Below are 16,941 nucleotides of genomic sequence, written 5' to 3' on the forward strand. Positions count from 1 at the left end.
CCCTGTGGAACGTGATCTTTGCTCAATAATTAGTCACAATGAAAATGATGTCAGATTTTCCAAGAAACTGCGACATTTTGAAGTGAGCTGACATTTACAGGAAGTTACTTGTTGGTGTGATTTCATCTGAGTCGTCAATATCCAGAGCAGACTGATTTACGTCACAGTTTCCCTACAATCAATTTGTTTTTCTTGTGTTCAGCCTGAGGTTATATCGCTACAACTGCGGGTTTAATCATTTGACTGCTTTCACATAGCAGTATTATTTTGTCATTGGGAGAGACTAAACAATGAGATGACATTCTCTTCAGGTATAAAATATACATTGAAACTAAAATGGAGAGAATTTCAATCATGGTGGCCTGGCCTTGATAGCAACCTGGGTACACCATTGAAGCAGATACACAAAGGCAAGTCAGCCCTTGGAACAGGATGTAAATGTGACACTGGGAGAATCAGCTCCACAGAAAATTATAGGTGGTAACAAAGGTTACTTCAAATATTTCTTAGATTTTGGAAGTTGCTCTATCAGGACTGCATACTAATATTCCACTATTGTTCAGAATATGACAATTGTATACGGCTCATGTAAACCTACATTGTGATCAATTGAGATGCAATTGAGATGCATATTCATTGGAGACACACGGCCTCTTGCCTGTTTACAGTCAGCTTTGCACGTTGCCTAGCCAACTGGTCTGGTTTCCTGGTTGATAGGAGAAATAAAACTACATTTAAACATTATCAAATCATACTAAACATAATCTCCAATTTCCCTGAGGGCTCCTCCCAAAGGGATCAATAAAGTTCAGTCTAATCTAATCTTATCAAAGGCTAGGATATCAACAGGTTTTCGGATAAGCAGGAGTGAGCTGTGTTTATTAATTGGAGTATGTAAACAGGAATATTAGTGGAATATTTATTTTCTTTAGCCGTGTAAATGGCTTAGTCAGAATATTGTCTTTTTGAAATAACGACAAAAAATTGAATATTTTGTGCATGCTAACGTAGTCAATGTTGACAGCTGGTCATCTCTTTCTTTTTCCTCTTACTAGGTCGAGGTCAGTGGATGATGTGGGCTGTTCTCCACAACCCATCATGGATATCAACTGTCAACCCTTCTCACGTCCCGAAACCGTGTATCTAGCTGGCTCCTGCTCCATAACACCTCCCTGTGTCTGAGCTGTGACACCTGGGACTCACAGGCTGTTGACACCATGACGCAGATGGACTACAAATACAGCCTGCTGGGATCTGCAGTGGATGACTACCGCAAGAGGCCCTTGCTCCTGCAGGTGGACGACACGCCCATGAACCTGTTTGCAGTCCTCGAGGTGAAACGGGAGCTGCCGAAGCGCTGGAGCACCTTGGGCTGCTTCCGCAAGATCCGGCTCTACAGCTTCCTGTTCGGTCTGGCCGTCATGTTCCTCATCATGGCTTCATACATTCTGACAGGAGACAAGAAGGGCCTCCTCCTCACTCCATCGCCCTATCACTTCGGCAGCCTGGTCAGCCCTGGACCTTTTGCCTTCAACCTCTCCTCAGTCAAGGACTATGCACATATCAAACTGGTGGTCAAGTCCATCACATCCAAGGTGGAGTTTCGCAGCAGTCGGCAGCTCCCAGAGCTCAAGGCACTGGTTAACAGCGAGCCGCATGTGAGTACAGCCAAAACATATATCTATCTATATCGTCATTCAATTTATTCAAACATTTGATTTGTTATCAGGTCAATTATCATAATGCATACTTTGGTGTTTTACAGTGTAAATTTTATCTTTCTATTTAAATGATAAAACAAACTCGGTCCAGTGTGATATCGATCTGTCTTTTAATTGACAATCACAGATGTGTCTTGAAGTGTAATTAAATGCTTAGGGAAAAGGTGATTCAAATCAGTATTCCTGTGGTCTACACAGGGTTCAATACGGCTACGCTGTTGCAATTCCCCACTGGTTGCAGTTTCTAATTTAATTTATAAAGAGATAAAACTGCTCTGAAAACCTTGTATAACACTTCATGTCACACCAGATAATTGCATATGTCTCTGCCAATTTTTTTCCAGAGGGGATTTAAAGCTCAAAGTCATTCCACAGTCTTCCAACACACTGGCCCTGCAGCTTTCTCGTAGTGTCCGTCTCACCTCAAAGCTTGGTTCAATTAATTGTTAATCCTAATGATAATGGCTTGTGCCGAGGCTATTTGCAACATAACTAATTTCTTATTGAACCAGCTAATGAATAGGAGACTGTGGCCGCGGGACAATCAATACGGCATCTGTGGATGGATCCGGCATTAATTGTCCTTAAAGTAGCTTTGTCTCACAGGCAATGAGTGAGTCATGGTAACATGTGCCTTTCACAAAAAAGCACATTGTGATAGGACACATATGCTTTTACTTTGTGTTTTTTCAGTTTAGAATCCAGCACATTGTAGGTTTGGATAATTGGACAAATATATTAGCTATTGGCGATTGGCTGAGTTCATTGCTGGTCGTAAAAAGAGAGAAACTTGAATTCAGAAGGAGTATGGTTGTATTTTTCTTAGTAAGGAAAAGAAGGAACAAGATTATTTTCTTTTCTCAACATGAGAATATGCGCAAATATATCGGCAATCACCGGTTGTTGGGCTAACAGTTGCCAGTTGGAAAATTTTGACACATTGCCCAAAGCTAGCACATTAGATAAGAAATGACACAAAAAACTATTTTTATTTTCACACTGGATGAACAGTAAAGGACCTGTGGTACTTTTTAGAGCAGTGCATCAGGACAGTGATCCAAGTTTAAATTTTTTATAACCAGACAGTGGAATGTTCTTAACTGGCCAAATCAGAAACAAGGGAAAAGTGAAGATGGCTGCAGTACAGGCCAGGCAGAGCATCAACAGTGTTGATACTGAGAGTGTCTGCTGTGGTCTGTTGGAATGTAGCCCTCAGTCACTCACTAAAGGAAAATGATTCTATACAAAATAATAAAGCGTTTCTGTGAACTTGTCTAATCATGTCTCCTAACACCTGGAGGACTATGTATAAAAATGACTACAGTTCCTACACTGTTCATCTAATGTGGATGTGAACAATCTCAAATAAAGTCTTTTTAAATACTTTCTGGCTGAACTGCATGTGCAAGTATATCTGCACTCACTTCTATCAATGTGTCTACGCATCTAAAACCAATTTGCTGCAAGTCTGCTCCCCCAGAGACTGTATCCTCCTGCACATACTTGTGGAGAATGTGCAGTTGGTTACCACACAGATGGTGTTTCCTACACCTACGAAAACAGTGGCCCGCACACTGCTAACTTTTTAAGCTGTTTAAACAAACTTCTTGCTTTAATGTATCTGTGAAATGACTGGAATGCATGTATCCTTCATTGTGCAGCCTCAGCAACGATAACTTCAAGGGTATACAGAAGGCTGTGTATGAAATGTATTTGTATATTCGGGAAGCACAGTGACTCAGCAGCTTAATGCGGCTTGTTTTCTTTTCTTTTACAGATGTTTTCTGTTGTCCCCCGCAAATTCCTGCATGGTGTGAAGAACCCCTGCTGGTATGAGGAATACACTGGGAATATCACTTCGGACCCATACAGGACAAACTTGTATGCACGCTACTCGAGACGCTTCCGGACGGTCTTTCAGCACTTGAGGAACACTTTCCGAGAACACTTGTTTCACCGCGACAGGAAACTCTACCGCATGCGGTGCCTTCCGTATTTCTATATCATTGGCCAACCAAAGTGTGGCACGACGGACCTGTATGACAGGCTGAGGCTGCACCCTGATGTCAAGTTCACCACTTTCAAAGAGCCGCACTGGTGGACCCGCAAGAGGTTTGGTGAGTAAAGAAAACTATAATTTGCCATGGTGGAGGCCTCTAGGCTGGTGTGCAATAATGAAAGCCCGAGAGCATTAAAAGTATGAAATGTGACTTTATACAGTATGTCATTTTGGCATCGCCATACCTCAGGGGGCTTGAGAAAAGCACTTACTGACAGGCGTTTGAAGGGGTCGCAGCCTTAACGATAGGCCTGTCTGTTTCATGAGCATAATTAAGTTTATCTCCTGTTTTTTTAGTGCCATCTTATTATTAAGATGAGTGGATTGTGGTAACGAAATTCCATAGCTTCTTTCGGTAGTTAATTGGGGAAAAGTCATTTGGATATTGACTAACAACTTCACATGATGTCAAACTGAAGAAGTATCTACATCACATACACCAAAACATGGAACCATGGAATTGTTTATATTTTAATGTGAAACCTGGCTGGTTGTGAGCCCTGAATGTGACATGAATTAAGTAGCGCTGAAGCACGCAGTTCAATCTCCCAATGCAATTAACCGGGAAATGAATATTCAAGACCCATCTTGTGCTGTGCATGAGAATATAAAGTGTTTATTTTCTACCTGAGAGTTCGCCCCAAATGTACAGCTCTTGGTGTATTCAAGTTCTGTGTGCTTTTACACCATCATCAGCCTCTTACCAGTGCAACTTCCTCATCTTGTTACATTGATGATTGAGCTCATGCGGTGACGGTGCTCATTAACGGCTCAACTAGGACTATACGCAGAAGGATCTAGACTAACTCTACTTCCCCATCATCTGTGACATAGATGTGTCTCTGTGGTTGAAACCACTTGAAAAGAACATGTGAAAAATACAGCCTCCGCTCACGCTTTGAACCCACATGTGTGGGTGCACTGTTTCCTGTACTTGTTTAGCAAACGTTACTGTTGCACTCGGTCCTTACAACATGTCTCCCCACCATGTACTCTGCTTCCTTCAACACCTAGTTTTGCTATATTCTACAGTTTTTTGGCTGCTCCCTCATTGCACACTGTGGGTTTTATACTCTCATTTAAAAAGAGTAACAGAGCAATCATACATTTATTTAATTAGAAAGGAAATCATTTCATTTTATGAGGGAGCTGCTGCATATTTTACAAACTCTTAGAGGCATACTTCAGGATGTTATTTGTCTCTAATTTTAGGGAATATTTGCCAATTTAGCTGGTGGACACATGCATTATCACACAACCACAGGCTTCAGTTCAGAATTTTTAGACACACAAAACTTACTGCCACAATCCTGTCTTACTCTGATGGTTGTCATGGAGTTTGAACAGGTGGTAACATGTCATTTTCTCAAACAAAGAAATAAAAACCTCAGACTGTGCGTCAAGAGGTAAGAGCTGCCTCAGGAGGCATCTGGTCATATGGCAGTTCTGTCATCTAAATGTGTGGATGCCATCGTGTGTTTCTCTTCACCATGTGCATCTGTGATGTTAAAAGAACCACCACACCACCACAGATGGGCTTAAAAGCCAATGCGAGATCTGGGAGTGAGACTGTATTTGGTTGAACTGAAAACCCTCTTTATTAAACGAATCATACCCTCACTTCAGTTGCAGATGCTTTGTTGCATTCCTCCTTGGTTTGATTTGGTGGCTTTTTGCTAATGACACTAAAAAAAGCATCTCAAATCAGTTCTCCCCTTAGATGTTTCAAAATCAGATTCATATATGATAATTAATGTACAGGCTATAATAGTTTTAAAGAAGCTAAGATTCTAAATATGTCTCATGTTTCTGCTCCCAACAGAGCCATCATTTCAGTACCTACATGCTTTTTGTTTTCTTTATAACTGAAACAACCATTAAGACTCATGAATAATGGAGCATCTTCAGCAGCTCAAGAGGCAGGCGTCAGGAGTGTGAGTCAGTGTGTGTGTGCATGTGTAACTAATGTGTGTCTGCATTTGTGAAGAAAATAGTGGTGGAAAAATAAATGTGAGGAGCAGCAGTTAAACTGTAGGGCACCGATCTGTTCAAAGTCAGCTGTGATTACGAAATCGAAAGCAGATTAGATAATGACTTTATACTGAGTTGAAAGACGCTTATGTACAGCGTTGTGGATAATCTCATAATTCTCCTTTAAGAACAGAAGCTATCTCATCAGCACAGCGTGAGGACTCAATTTTTTTAATACTGATTTCTCACTGTGGATGAACGCTATTCGTCTGCTCAGCAATGGCTGATACATTTTGTTTCGCCTGGAGCAATCTGTCTAAAAATTACTTAATGATTTTAAGAATTTCACCCAGGGTTTTGGCATAGCACTTGTTGAGGGAGCTACATACAGAACTGGCCACATTTTTTGAAAATTTCATCCAAATTCTCACCACAAATATCAAAGGAGGCTTAACCATCGCTGCCAAAGCGATCCTTTTGAAGTTCATCCAGTTGCTGACTATGCCCCTAATCCCTCTAAGACTCATAAAACCGAACTGGTGGATTGATCAGTCTGCATGCAATCCTTATTTTAATGTGTTGTGTTCAGTTTGAGTCGATAATTATTTGAACCTCATAAAGCTGCGGGATGTGGATGAGTTGTTTGCCTTAATTTGTCAGCGTCGTGCTTGTGTTTTCTGAAGCCTCTGATGTTGCGTAGCAGCAAATGCTGCTGTATCCCAAGGACGTGGGTCCCCCTCAGTTATTGTCCCCCCTCACTCCCCATCCTTTCATCTTTGCTGCCACTTTCTTTCTTTCTCCCTCTCCATCTCTTCTAGTGTTGCACTTAGAGCTATGCTCTGGTAATCAGCACTTTTCTCTTAAGACATCCTTTGAGAACACTCTGAATTCAAATGGTCTTGTTTTGTATTTATTTATTTCATTCCCCTCAAGGCTCCACTCATCCGATGCAGCGAAAAGGTGATTTGATGCGATCCACGCCACACAACTTTCTTAGAGGAGCAGTCTGAATCTTAATCAGACGTGTCTACCATATACAGTACCCCATCGAGAAACACAGACCATTTGAAAACTGCGTGAGGCTTCATTGATATCAAAAAGCAAAGGGATAGAAAATAAAAATAAAAAGCCCTGCACTGAGACACACCAGCATCATCACACCGCATACAGGTGTAACTGTCCTGGATTAATAATGATGCAGGCAGGGTGTTTGGAAAGTTTACCAGAGTTTTCTAATCATGTTTTGCCTGCTAACTAGGGAACGGTATTTTACTGCGACACCATCAAAGCATCACTGAAAGTAACAGACGCCTGAGCTAGCTCATTATCCTTATGCTGCATGGATACTCCTAAGTCCTACACTGAATCTCCACAATTGCCTAGTAAATTGTAATTATACTCCAAACCACAGCAGCTCTGCTGGAAAACACATTTGCTAGTCCTGCATTTAAGCATTAACTTGACATTGGCCCTTAACTGGAAACACTGGAAACCAAGCAGGGACAGTATCCCCTGCTGAATTTGGATTGGATCAGAACTTGGATTTTATTAGGTCATCCTACAGTAAGGACAACACAGAAGCCCGGATGACCTCTTTTAGTGTGATCACAGAAACACATGGAGAGGAGAGGGCTGGCTGGAATGAAAACATGCTCGATGGGTACACACCCATCTCAACACTACAGATTCCCAAATGATGTGTAAACCCAATATTTTTTAGCTTCATGAAGAGAAACATGTGAGTCTCAACTCTTGATCAAAGATAAGATGTGATATCTTTCAAACAAAAGTTAACATGCACTAAAGCACAAACTGTATCTACGATCCCTGTGTTCTCCCTCCACCAGGTATCATCCGTCTGAGCGAAGGCTTTCATGATCGATACCCTGTGGAGGACTACCTGGACTTGTTCGATCAGGCGGCTTACCAGATCCAGGGCAACCTCACAGCAAATGCCAGTGGAAGCCCCAGCCAACCTAACATCATCATCGGTAAGCAAAATAATACTGAGTACACAATGATGATAAATACAGTAAACTTACTAAAAATCATTTGTCATCAACTGCGTGCAAATTAGTTTGTGCTTTGTGAAGAGAAGTTTTTCAACTAATTTGCTTGTTCATCAAATTTATGCACGCTTCTTTCCATTTGGTAACAATGGCCAGTGCTGAGGATAAGCATGAAATCATAAATCACTGATGTTAAAAACAGGCAAAAGTGAGGCATGCATCAGTTAAAGCCACAGGACTACAATGTAAAAAAATTGTGGATGCTTTATTTGGATTGCCTATTAATGACAATGAGCCACAGTGAAGATAATAACTGGTGACATAAAGTGTTGCGTCACTGTTTGTGGTGTCTTTATAGACTCTGGTATCCCCCGTCTTAAAAAAAAAAAAAAAAAAAATCAATCTAATTTGATTCTCACCATCTCATTTGTATTAAGGGCACTAATTGACATAGTTTTAACAGCCTTTAAAGTCTGCTTTAAAGTCTGAAATTTGTAGTGGCTTGTTGTGGTTGCAAGTTGTCTGGGTTTGACAGACTACCAGGATTTGATATCTTATTTCCAGGGAAATTCACAGAGAAGTGCTTTTTGTTTTCCTGTGTGCAGCCCTTAACTGGCAGTGACACTCCTTATATATTATTAATATATATATTACTAATTCTGATGGGAGCAAAGTAGAAAGTCAGGTGACGTAGGAAAAAAGAGCGTCAAAATTCTGTGTAGTGAATAGGTGGATGGATTAGTCAAGCGCAGGACTTTCATCCAGGAGTCCCATGTGAAACCACAGTCAAACAACACTGACTTCTTTCAAATTACGTAATGTACTTAATTTACGTATGTGACCAAACTTATGTAATAACATACTTTAACCCAAACCATAATCTTTTCCGAAACCGAATCAAGTAGTTTTGATGCCCAAACCTAACCAAACTGTGACTGTTAACCGCATGTTTATTTATTTTCCCATGACATAACTTTGGGAGGACGATCATATATGTTGTCTTGAGAGTCACTGGCGAACAACCTATTCTGTCTAGCAACAATTAACATTGTTGGCAACTGCTGTCAACTATCAAACTAAACACCAACTATTTTGATGATTGATTTAGTGGTTAGAGCAATTTTTAAGAAAAAAAAAATACAAATTCTGTGATTCCAGCTTCTTAAAGCGCTCATTCCATTGTGTCAGATACTATTTAATCAACATTTAGGTAAAATATAAGTATTGCATCGGACTCTGTATCAGCAAATAACCAATACTGAATAAGCAAAGGGACTTGGGTCTGGATCAAGTCCAAAAAAAACTTGATTGGGACATCCCTACGAGCTTTTGAATAAGCAGAGACATTTTTAATTATATTTCTAACATTAACTCTAGTCTTATGAATACACGTTTCCCAGAAATATCAAACACACCGTTTCAAAAGAAAAGCACATCATGAAACTGAATGGCACGCAATTGCAGGAAGTGCCACAAATCTATTCTGGTAGATCTAAATCTAAAGAATGCCACGTAAGGGGGAAGCAAAGAGAACAACACACAAATCATGATTACCATCTTGCTAATCAGATCTCCAAGCAGTTTTATTTGCACAAACATTTCCTGTTCAGTGTAATCTCTGCCTTCCTGTTTTGTCAGTATCACATGTCAGAGGACTGCTTTAGCCCTCTTCCTTCTGTAGTATCATTTTAGCTACTCCGGTCATGTATCAGTGCTGTGATCTGTGTGAGAAACGTGGACTGACATTACTCTGTGCCCTCATCAGGCTGGAACCAATAGCATTTGGCTTGGGGTGACCTGACACTTGCCTGGAACTTCACTTGTAATCTCGCTTCCAATATTACAAAGCTGCTATCAACGCAGCAGGTAGCGAGGCTGAAGCACAGAGCTGCTCCGAGGCAGCCACTCTCACTCCAGCGAGTGACTGTGATTTTTAAGAGAGCCAGTGACTCAGCCCTAAAGAGAGTCTCTAACAGCTTAATAATACTGGACTTCCTTCTGCTTCACTTAGCCACTTCACTGAAGTGCCGCAAAAAGGAACCGTTGTTCTTTTTGTGTCAGGACAGCAATAACATCCGCAGTCGGGTGGAGAACTCTTAGAAACCTCCCTTCCTTTATCTGCATATTCTGCTCCCAGTGTCTCTGCTTCCATCTGTCTCTGTATTTTCCTGTCATCCAAACACGATCTCAAAAAACTGCTCAGCTGCAAAGAAAAACTGATTTAAGTTTTCAACAATAGTCTTTTCACACTGGACTGAGTTGCTGCATTGAGTGCAGCTTAGCATGCTGCCCTGTTTTGTTTCCCTCTTTAAATAAATAATCCTTGTAAGAGGGGGGGAGTATGCCAAAGCCCCACTCAGTATTCACACCATGCCCTGGGAGAGCCCAGCAAGGTGCAGGCCTGTGGCCAGGATTTTGGGCTTCTGACTCTCTTCAACCGCGGGCCTACACCAGAGGCACGCCGGTCTGGCTCCGCCATTTGTTTGCCCTATTACGGCCTCTCCCCATGGAACAAAATAAGCCCTTTTAATGGACACTGAGACCCTTAAATAGATGTGATCACAGTGTGTATCATTTTAGGCATAACAGCATTAGCAGCGATCCTGTTTCACTCTCACCGTTGTCATCACAGAAAATAGGTCCTGGCTGTCATCCCTTTCTCTGAAGAAGTGAGGCAGATAAGGCCCATGTTGTGTTCCCTCCGAATACATCACAGCTTCACTTCACAGATAAGAGGATAATGAAGGCACAGACAGCCTAATGAATCCTGGATATCGTTTCTCAGCACAGCCTGATAAAGTTCCTGCTCTCAAATTGTTTGAGAAACGACGTCCTCTGACTTGTTATGAACACCAGTACTGTCACTGTGTGGATTGCAGTCATTCCACAATTTTGCTCGCAGCTGGAGATGTAATTACTCTTGCCTTTCTGTGTTTGTGCTCTTGCTTTAGAATCTTTCATTTTGTTGACTTGTTGAATGTGTGTTGGGTGCATGCTGTGTCTGTTTGTTCCAGCCTCGATTTAGAGGCAATTATATGAAGAAGCTGTAACAAACTTTCATATATTTATGCTTTATCATGTTTTCCAGAGGAAACAAATTGGAGAATAGATCTGTTATTAAAGTAATACTGAAAATCAGATAAAAGGATAATACAAAGCTCAAGGTGAATGTTGAATCTTAAAAATAAAACTCAGCAGTTTAACCATTAATTGTTTGAAGCATTATCAGGTCATGTGTTTTCTCCCACTATTACTAGTCTTGTTTATTGTCAACTAGAATGCAACATCTTTTTAAAGCAGGAAACATAATGTTGCTTGTTTTCTTGATTGATTATTTAATTAATTGATTTAGTATAGAAGATTTCAAAACATATTACAACACTTTCCATTGCCTAAGATGATGTCTTTGAATTGTTTGTTTAGTCTGACAAACAGTCCAAAGCCCAAAGATACTCAATTTACTATATTTATAACAATAAATAGTTGTCCATTAAATTTTCAATTGACTAATCAGCTACTTGATTAATTGTTTTAGTTGCAGTTTAAGCCAGCCTGCTGTCTTGGAAAAACAACAAAGAGCCTTGCACACACCTCACATTCAGCCTCTCATTCAACTATATACATACCAAATGCAACGCAAAAGATTGAGAAAAACCGTAAAAATGTATGCACGTGGGTTTGTTTTGTCTGTGTGATTGCATAATTATACATGTATGACGGTCTGTGTGCATTTTTTAGTTGAACCACTGTGGGTGTGTTTTGCAGGCGAAGCCAGTGCATCCACCATGTGGGATAACAACGCCTGGGTGTATTTCTACGACAACACCACAGAGGGAGAGCCTCCCTTCCTTATCCAGGACTTTGTCCACGCCCTGCAGCCTGATGCCCGTTTCATCGTCATGCTCAGGGACCCAGTGGAAAGGTGGGTGTAATCTCCGTTTCAACGCCACCTACTGCATATGTTCACTAAAATGCCAGCGATGCAGATACAGCTCTGACATGCACACTGCCACCTTTGTGCCTCTATCATAACTGTTTACAGAGCAGATACAGACAGATACTTTGCTTGTTTACAGGAAACAAAGGACCTGTTGTCACAGAAGATGTGTTGGCTTTTACTCAGTCTGGCTGTCACATGAAGTTTCATTATTACACCTTTATCAGAGCCGTGTAGAGCTTACTGCTGAATGCCTGCGAGGTATTCTGTTTAAACTGGGATTACTTTATGCTGTTAACGTTGATTTTTACTTCAGAGAATGTCTGAACAGGTTCTCTATAATTGCTTTTGCGTATTGAAGTACCACTGAAATGTATTATTGATATTACTCAGTCCATATTCTCAGTCTTATTTAACTATTCTTCACTGTAGTAAAGCAATCTGTTCAAATGTGTCATGAGCTGTTAAAACAGTTCTATGGGAACTGATCCCATGGATGATACTGTTACAATACACAATACTGTTCATAAACTCCAATCTGTGAACACCGTACCATATGGTAACATATTGCTGCAATAGCTATCCAGTTACTGTATGCAAACAAAGATGAACAAAGATACTTAGATGTTCATTCAGGTACACTGCAGTCCCCCCCAGTTTTCTGGCCTGCCTCAGTTTTTCTGTTCACAAACTGGATTACAATATTTTTTTTGTCCTTCTGAGAAGTGTATGACAATCTGAAATGGTGTTGGTATTTCAGTGTCGTAGGCCCGTTGTCTGGTATCGGGTCCGCTTACAATCGAATCATCCATGCAAGAACATTGCTCTAGATCGCTGGAGCTGCTCTTCTCCCAATTTCTGTCTTCAGTTTGGACTACAGGAAGCATTTTCTGATCTGTCAACAATGTAGTCACGCCTTATTTACTACAAACTATAGTGATCAGTGCTTGTGTTGCTGTAGGAAACATATCTTTTTGATGAAGACAAAATATAGCTTAAACCATTTGCTTCTTTTAAAAATCTGAGTATCAGTAAACACATGAAAAACAATGAATTTTAGGTGCTCTTTTACAAAAGTGAAGTTTCAGTCTATCTCATGTTCACATTTGATCACTGATCACCTCTGTTGTCTTGCAGGCTCTACTCCGATTACCTTTACTTTGGTATTGCCAATAAGTCTGCAGAGGATTTCCATGAGAAGGTGTCAGAGTCGCTGCAGTTATTCGAGGGGTGCCTTACGGAGTACACAATGCGGTCCTGTGTATACAACACTACTGTCAACAATGCCATGCCAGTGAGTGTACCCTCCCTCCCACTTTTGTCTCACAGCCCTGCACAACACTGGACTTCAGCGACCAGCATATTAGCTGGTGGGAAGAAAGAAACAGGAAAGGAGTGAAAAAGACAGATGGAGTGAAACCCACACTTCATTAGCACATGCTAAAGCTTGCAGGATAGACTTTATGAAAGGGATTGGCAACACTGTTGAACCGCCGAGCGGGCAGCATCTAGAGCCTCTCTTTGTGCTAGAAAACCTAGTTTACCAGTGGTATGAAGTTCCCTCTTACTCACAAAACAGACCATGCCTTAGTGTCAGCCAGTGCAGGGCCCCAGTGTTGGGCCCCACTCCAGCTTTTCCCACAGTGCCCTGGGGCAAACTAGCTGATGGGGGGTGGAGAAGACTGGCCCGTCCTCTTTTGGCTCCCCCTCCAGGCTGCCTTATATTTAGAGGTCCTTCTCTCCAACTGCCACTATCAAGCTTTATGGCCCTCCGGGAGCATGTTCACTCTCTGCCGCTGGCCTAATTGTCCATCCACTAATATCTCCTCAGAGTTATTAGACCATGTGAAAAGCGTTACAGCCGTCCTTACAGCGGCCCCTCATGCCTGTGGCCCCTCAATAAAAGTTTTAGAGCAAAGATTAGTGAGTTTAGGGAGAAAAGAAGAATAAATTCGAGCATGAGAACACCATTGGCCTTCACTGTTGTTCCAAATTGATTTAACAAAAGGAAGAGTTGCTGGCTTGGCTTGTAATCATTTATTCTGAATGGCCTTTCTGTTTTGCCAAAGATAATTCCTTTCCCAGTAACAAGGTGTTTGTTTACGCCTACTGCTCTACGATAAACGGTCACTTGGGAATTTAAAAATCCATTTAAACAACAATTAGGCGACCTCAAAATGCTCTGGTAAAATCTCACAAAATATCATTGTCCAATTTATTTTTTGGGATTGTTAATACATTTTGTAATTGTTCAATTTACAAAATGTCAGAAACAGTGAAAAATGCCCATATCAACTCCAACCGACAGTCCAAAATCTAAAGATATTCAGTTTACAGTGATATAAAAGCAGGTGGTGAAGCAGGTTTCTGGTTCTAGAGGAAGCTCTATCTTTCTCAGATCCCTCAACAACTCACACCACATGATACCAGCAGATGCCCACATGATGCCCAGCATTACCCAGCTGAATGCATGTGGAAGATGAAAGACAGAGCTGGTGGAATTCGCTCCCTCCACCTCCCCCTTCCTCCCCCTGTTCATTACCTTAAAGATGTTGAACCATGCATACTGTACCATGTCCTTCTGCTGGGGAGGATGTTTCTTGAATACAGCAGTTATCTTGTATTGATTCTTCTGTTTTGTGTCCTCAGGTCAGATTGCAAGTTGGCGTGTACATTGTGTACTTATTGGACTGGCTGACCGTGTTCAGCAGGGAACAGATTCTGGTCCTGAGGCTGGAAGACCATGCCTCTAACAGGAAATACACGATGCATAAAGTCTTTGATTTCCTTAACCTGGGTGAGTAAGCAACACATGCTAACATATGACCTTGCCAGTAATCATTCCCACTCAATCAATACAATAAAAAAAGAGATCACTAAAGACAATTAGGGATGTGTAACATTAAATGCATGTCACTGGCTGTGATAATTAGCAGAAAGGATGGACCAATCCAAAACGGGTGGCAATTAAACAAATTCAATACCTGCTTTAGTGGCATGACAATAACATGGCTGTAATTTGCACACGCCTATACAGAATGCAAATGTATGAAAAGCCCCACTTGCTATTAAAGGTATACTACAGAGGATTAAAAACAATGTATAGCCTCATACAAATTAATCCCTCTCAGTCAGTGTATTTATCTACAGAGACCCTGCTGCCTGTATTTTCTTGTTATTTTGCTGTGGTTGGGACATTTCTGGCTGCAACCTTTGGGCAGTTGGTGTGTAGTCCCAGCCAATAACAGCATGCAGGTGAGGTTGGGACTTTCTAAAAAGGTAGCAACCAGGCGACAGACAGTACCTCAACCATCACTGACGCCCATTTGAAAAGGGAAAAACAAAACATACCAAAAAAAACAAAACAAACAAAAAAACAGTACATTTATATTGTGTTCCTACCTACAACTGGAAAATAGGACCATGTACCATTGTTTTTTAGATTTCTGTGGCACTGCAGCAATGTTAGAAGCCAATCACAGCCCACCCTGAGGCCCAGTGACTGTTGAATGCTTTGACGTTTCAGTCATGAATGTCTGTATATTGAGGTATAAGTACTCATGGGAGATAATGAGGGTGCACGAACTGTGTTAGAAAATTCTGTTAATTTTGAAGTGCTCAAGTCATGTGCAGCCTGCCTATAAAAGAAAATTAAATTTCCCTGAGATACAGCTCTGCACTTCCTTACAACCTTCCATACTTTCATTATCAAAGCTCCGAGCCTTTCCTTGGAATATAAAGTAGACCGCTGTTTGTAACAGGTCAGTGTTTATGTGCAACAGTCAAGTACAGTTTGCCCTGTATTCTTGAAGCCCCCTTACTGGTCTTACTGGTTTATCCCACAGTTAAATTGTCCCAAAGCTCAGAGTTAGCTCTTCAAAAAGCTGCCATCAAGGTGTGATTACCTCCCAGAGCGTCAAATCTTCTGCTGAGAGCACTGCTGATACACACTGATGACATTTCAGAGCCTGTTACAATATTTTCTTCCATTTGTTTACTGTTGCAGCAAAATCTGAAGTGACCCAGAAGGAAGGGGTGTAAAAGACATGTTTGTGTGTGTTTTACAGGGCCTCTGACAAAAGAAATAGAGTCAGAGATCACGAGAAGTCCAGCATCAAACACTAGGAGGCCGGCTGACAAAAACCTTGGACCCATGCTGCCCATCACTAAAGAGATCCTTCGGGATTTCTACATGCCATTCAACGAGAAACTGGCCAAAGTGCTGCGCAATGACTCCTTCCTTTGGGAGAACAACTCTAAACTCTGAACAATACACTTCCCCTGTACTTCAGTTAAAAAAAAAACCACTGATGTATCAGCCAGCCCCACGTTTGAGTTTCATCTCTCTCAAGTGCCCATGAAAATCAATGTTTTTTTTTTATTTAAATTATTTTTTAAGTTATAAAAGCAGAGATGAATCAAAGATAGAAAATAGCACAAGAGTGTGGTGATTTTGTGGTGTGTGTGTGTGTGTGTGTGTGTGTGTGTGTGTGTGTGTGTGTGTGTGTGTCAGTGAGTGAATACAAAAGAGAAAGAGATGTTGGCAGGTGTTGATTTTTTTTTAATTTTTTTTGTGACCAGATGTACAAAATTAAATAGTGAATTCAAAGATATTTAAAGTCCTGTCTTGTCTTTTCTAGTTTGGATTGGTTAATTAAAAAAAAATAGTCCTCCTCACAGAGCTGAAGAGATGAGATCTACTGTCTTTCGTTCTTTTCATCCGAGACAGCTGGAATATATCCAAGCAATCCAAGCAGGTGAAAGACTTACGTTTTGCCTTGATTATAAGTAAGAGTTTCCAAAGTCTTACTTAAAAATATTGGGAGAAAGCAGACTGGACTAATCTGTGATAAGAACACCAGGATTTAGTGAAACAACACCACCATCTACTGGACATCACATGTAATTGCAATCTAAGAATTGGTCCCATCCGATGCCAATTACCAGTGCTATCTGATCAAAGGCAAAAAACCCCCCCCAAAAAAACAGAGATATCAGATGGAATAAAACCTGCCTTGAAAGTGAAACTTCAGACAGTGGTGTGCTGTATTTTGGATATTAAATGAGACTGAAGTTTCTGACTGAAGTTGAGTCAGTCTGAACAGCAGTCATGTAATCACTCTGATGAAGCCTTCACTATAATTTCCTCTCCTTCTGTTGAAAGGTTGTCACAAACACTGAATAATTACCAATTAGTAACAAGATTAACAACAATATTTGTGATTAGATTAGAGGCTATTAAAT

General features: G+C 40.9%; 1 protein-coding gene across 1 annotated transcript in view; it reads left to right on the top strand.

Annotated features, from left to right (window-relative positions):
* Window positions 1–16,310, top strand: part of LOC139349577 (carbohydrate sulfotransferase 15-like) — a 34,504-nt gene extending 18,194 nt beyond the window's left edge. Inside the window, exons 2-8 of the mRNA XM_070990499.1 lie at window positions 1,056–1,658; window positions 3,499–3,838; window positions 7,599–7,742; window positions 11,526–11,682; window positions 12,835–12,991; window positions 14,347–14,494; window positions 15,765–16,310. Coding sequence (XP_070846600.1) covers window positions 1,218–1,658; window positions 3,499–3,838; window positions 7,599–7,742; window positions 11,526–11,682; window positions 12,835–12,991; window positions 14,347–14,494; window positions 15,765–15,964 — 1,587 coding nt within the window. The 5' untranslated portion in view covers window positions 1,056–1,217 and the 3' untranslated portion in view covers window positions 15,965–16,310. The remainder of the gene's footprint in view (window positions 1–1,055; window positions 1,659–3,498; window positions 3,839–7,598; window positions 7,743–11,525; window positions 11,683–12,834; window positions 12,992–14,346; window positions 14,495–15,764) is intronic.
* The last annotated feature ends 631 nt before the right edge of the window (window positions 16,311–16,941 follow it).

Source organism: Chaetodon trifascialis, chromosome 21 (assembly GCF_039877785.1).
Source record: "Chaetodon trifascialis isolate fChaTrf1 chromosome 21, fChaTrf1.hap1, whole genome shotgun sequence".
Lineage (NCBI taxonomy): Eukaryota > Metazoa > Chordata > Actinopteri > Chaetodontiformes > Chaetodontidae > Chaetodon > Chaetodon trifascialis.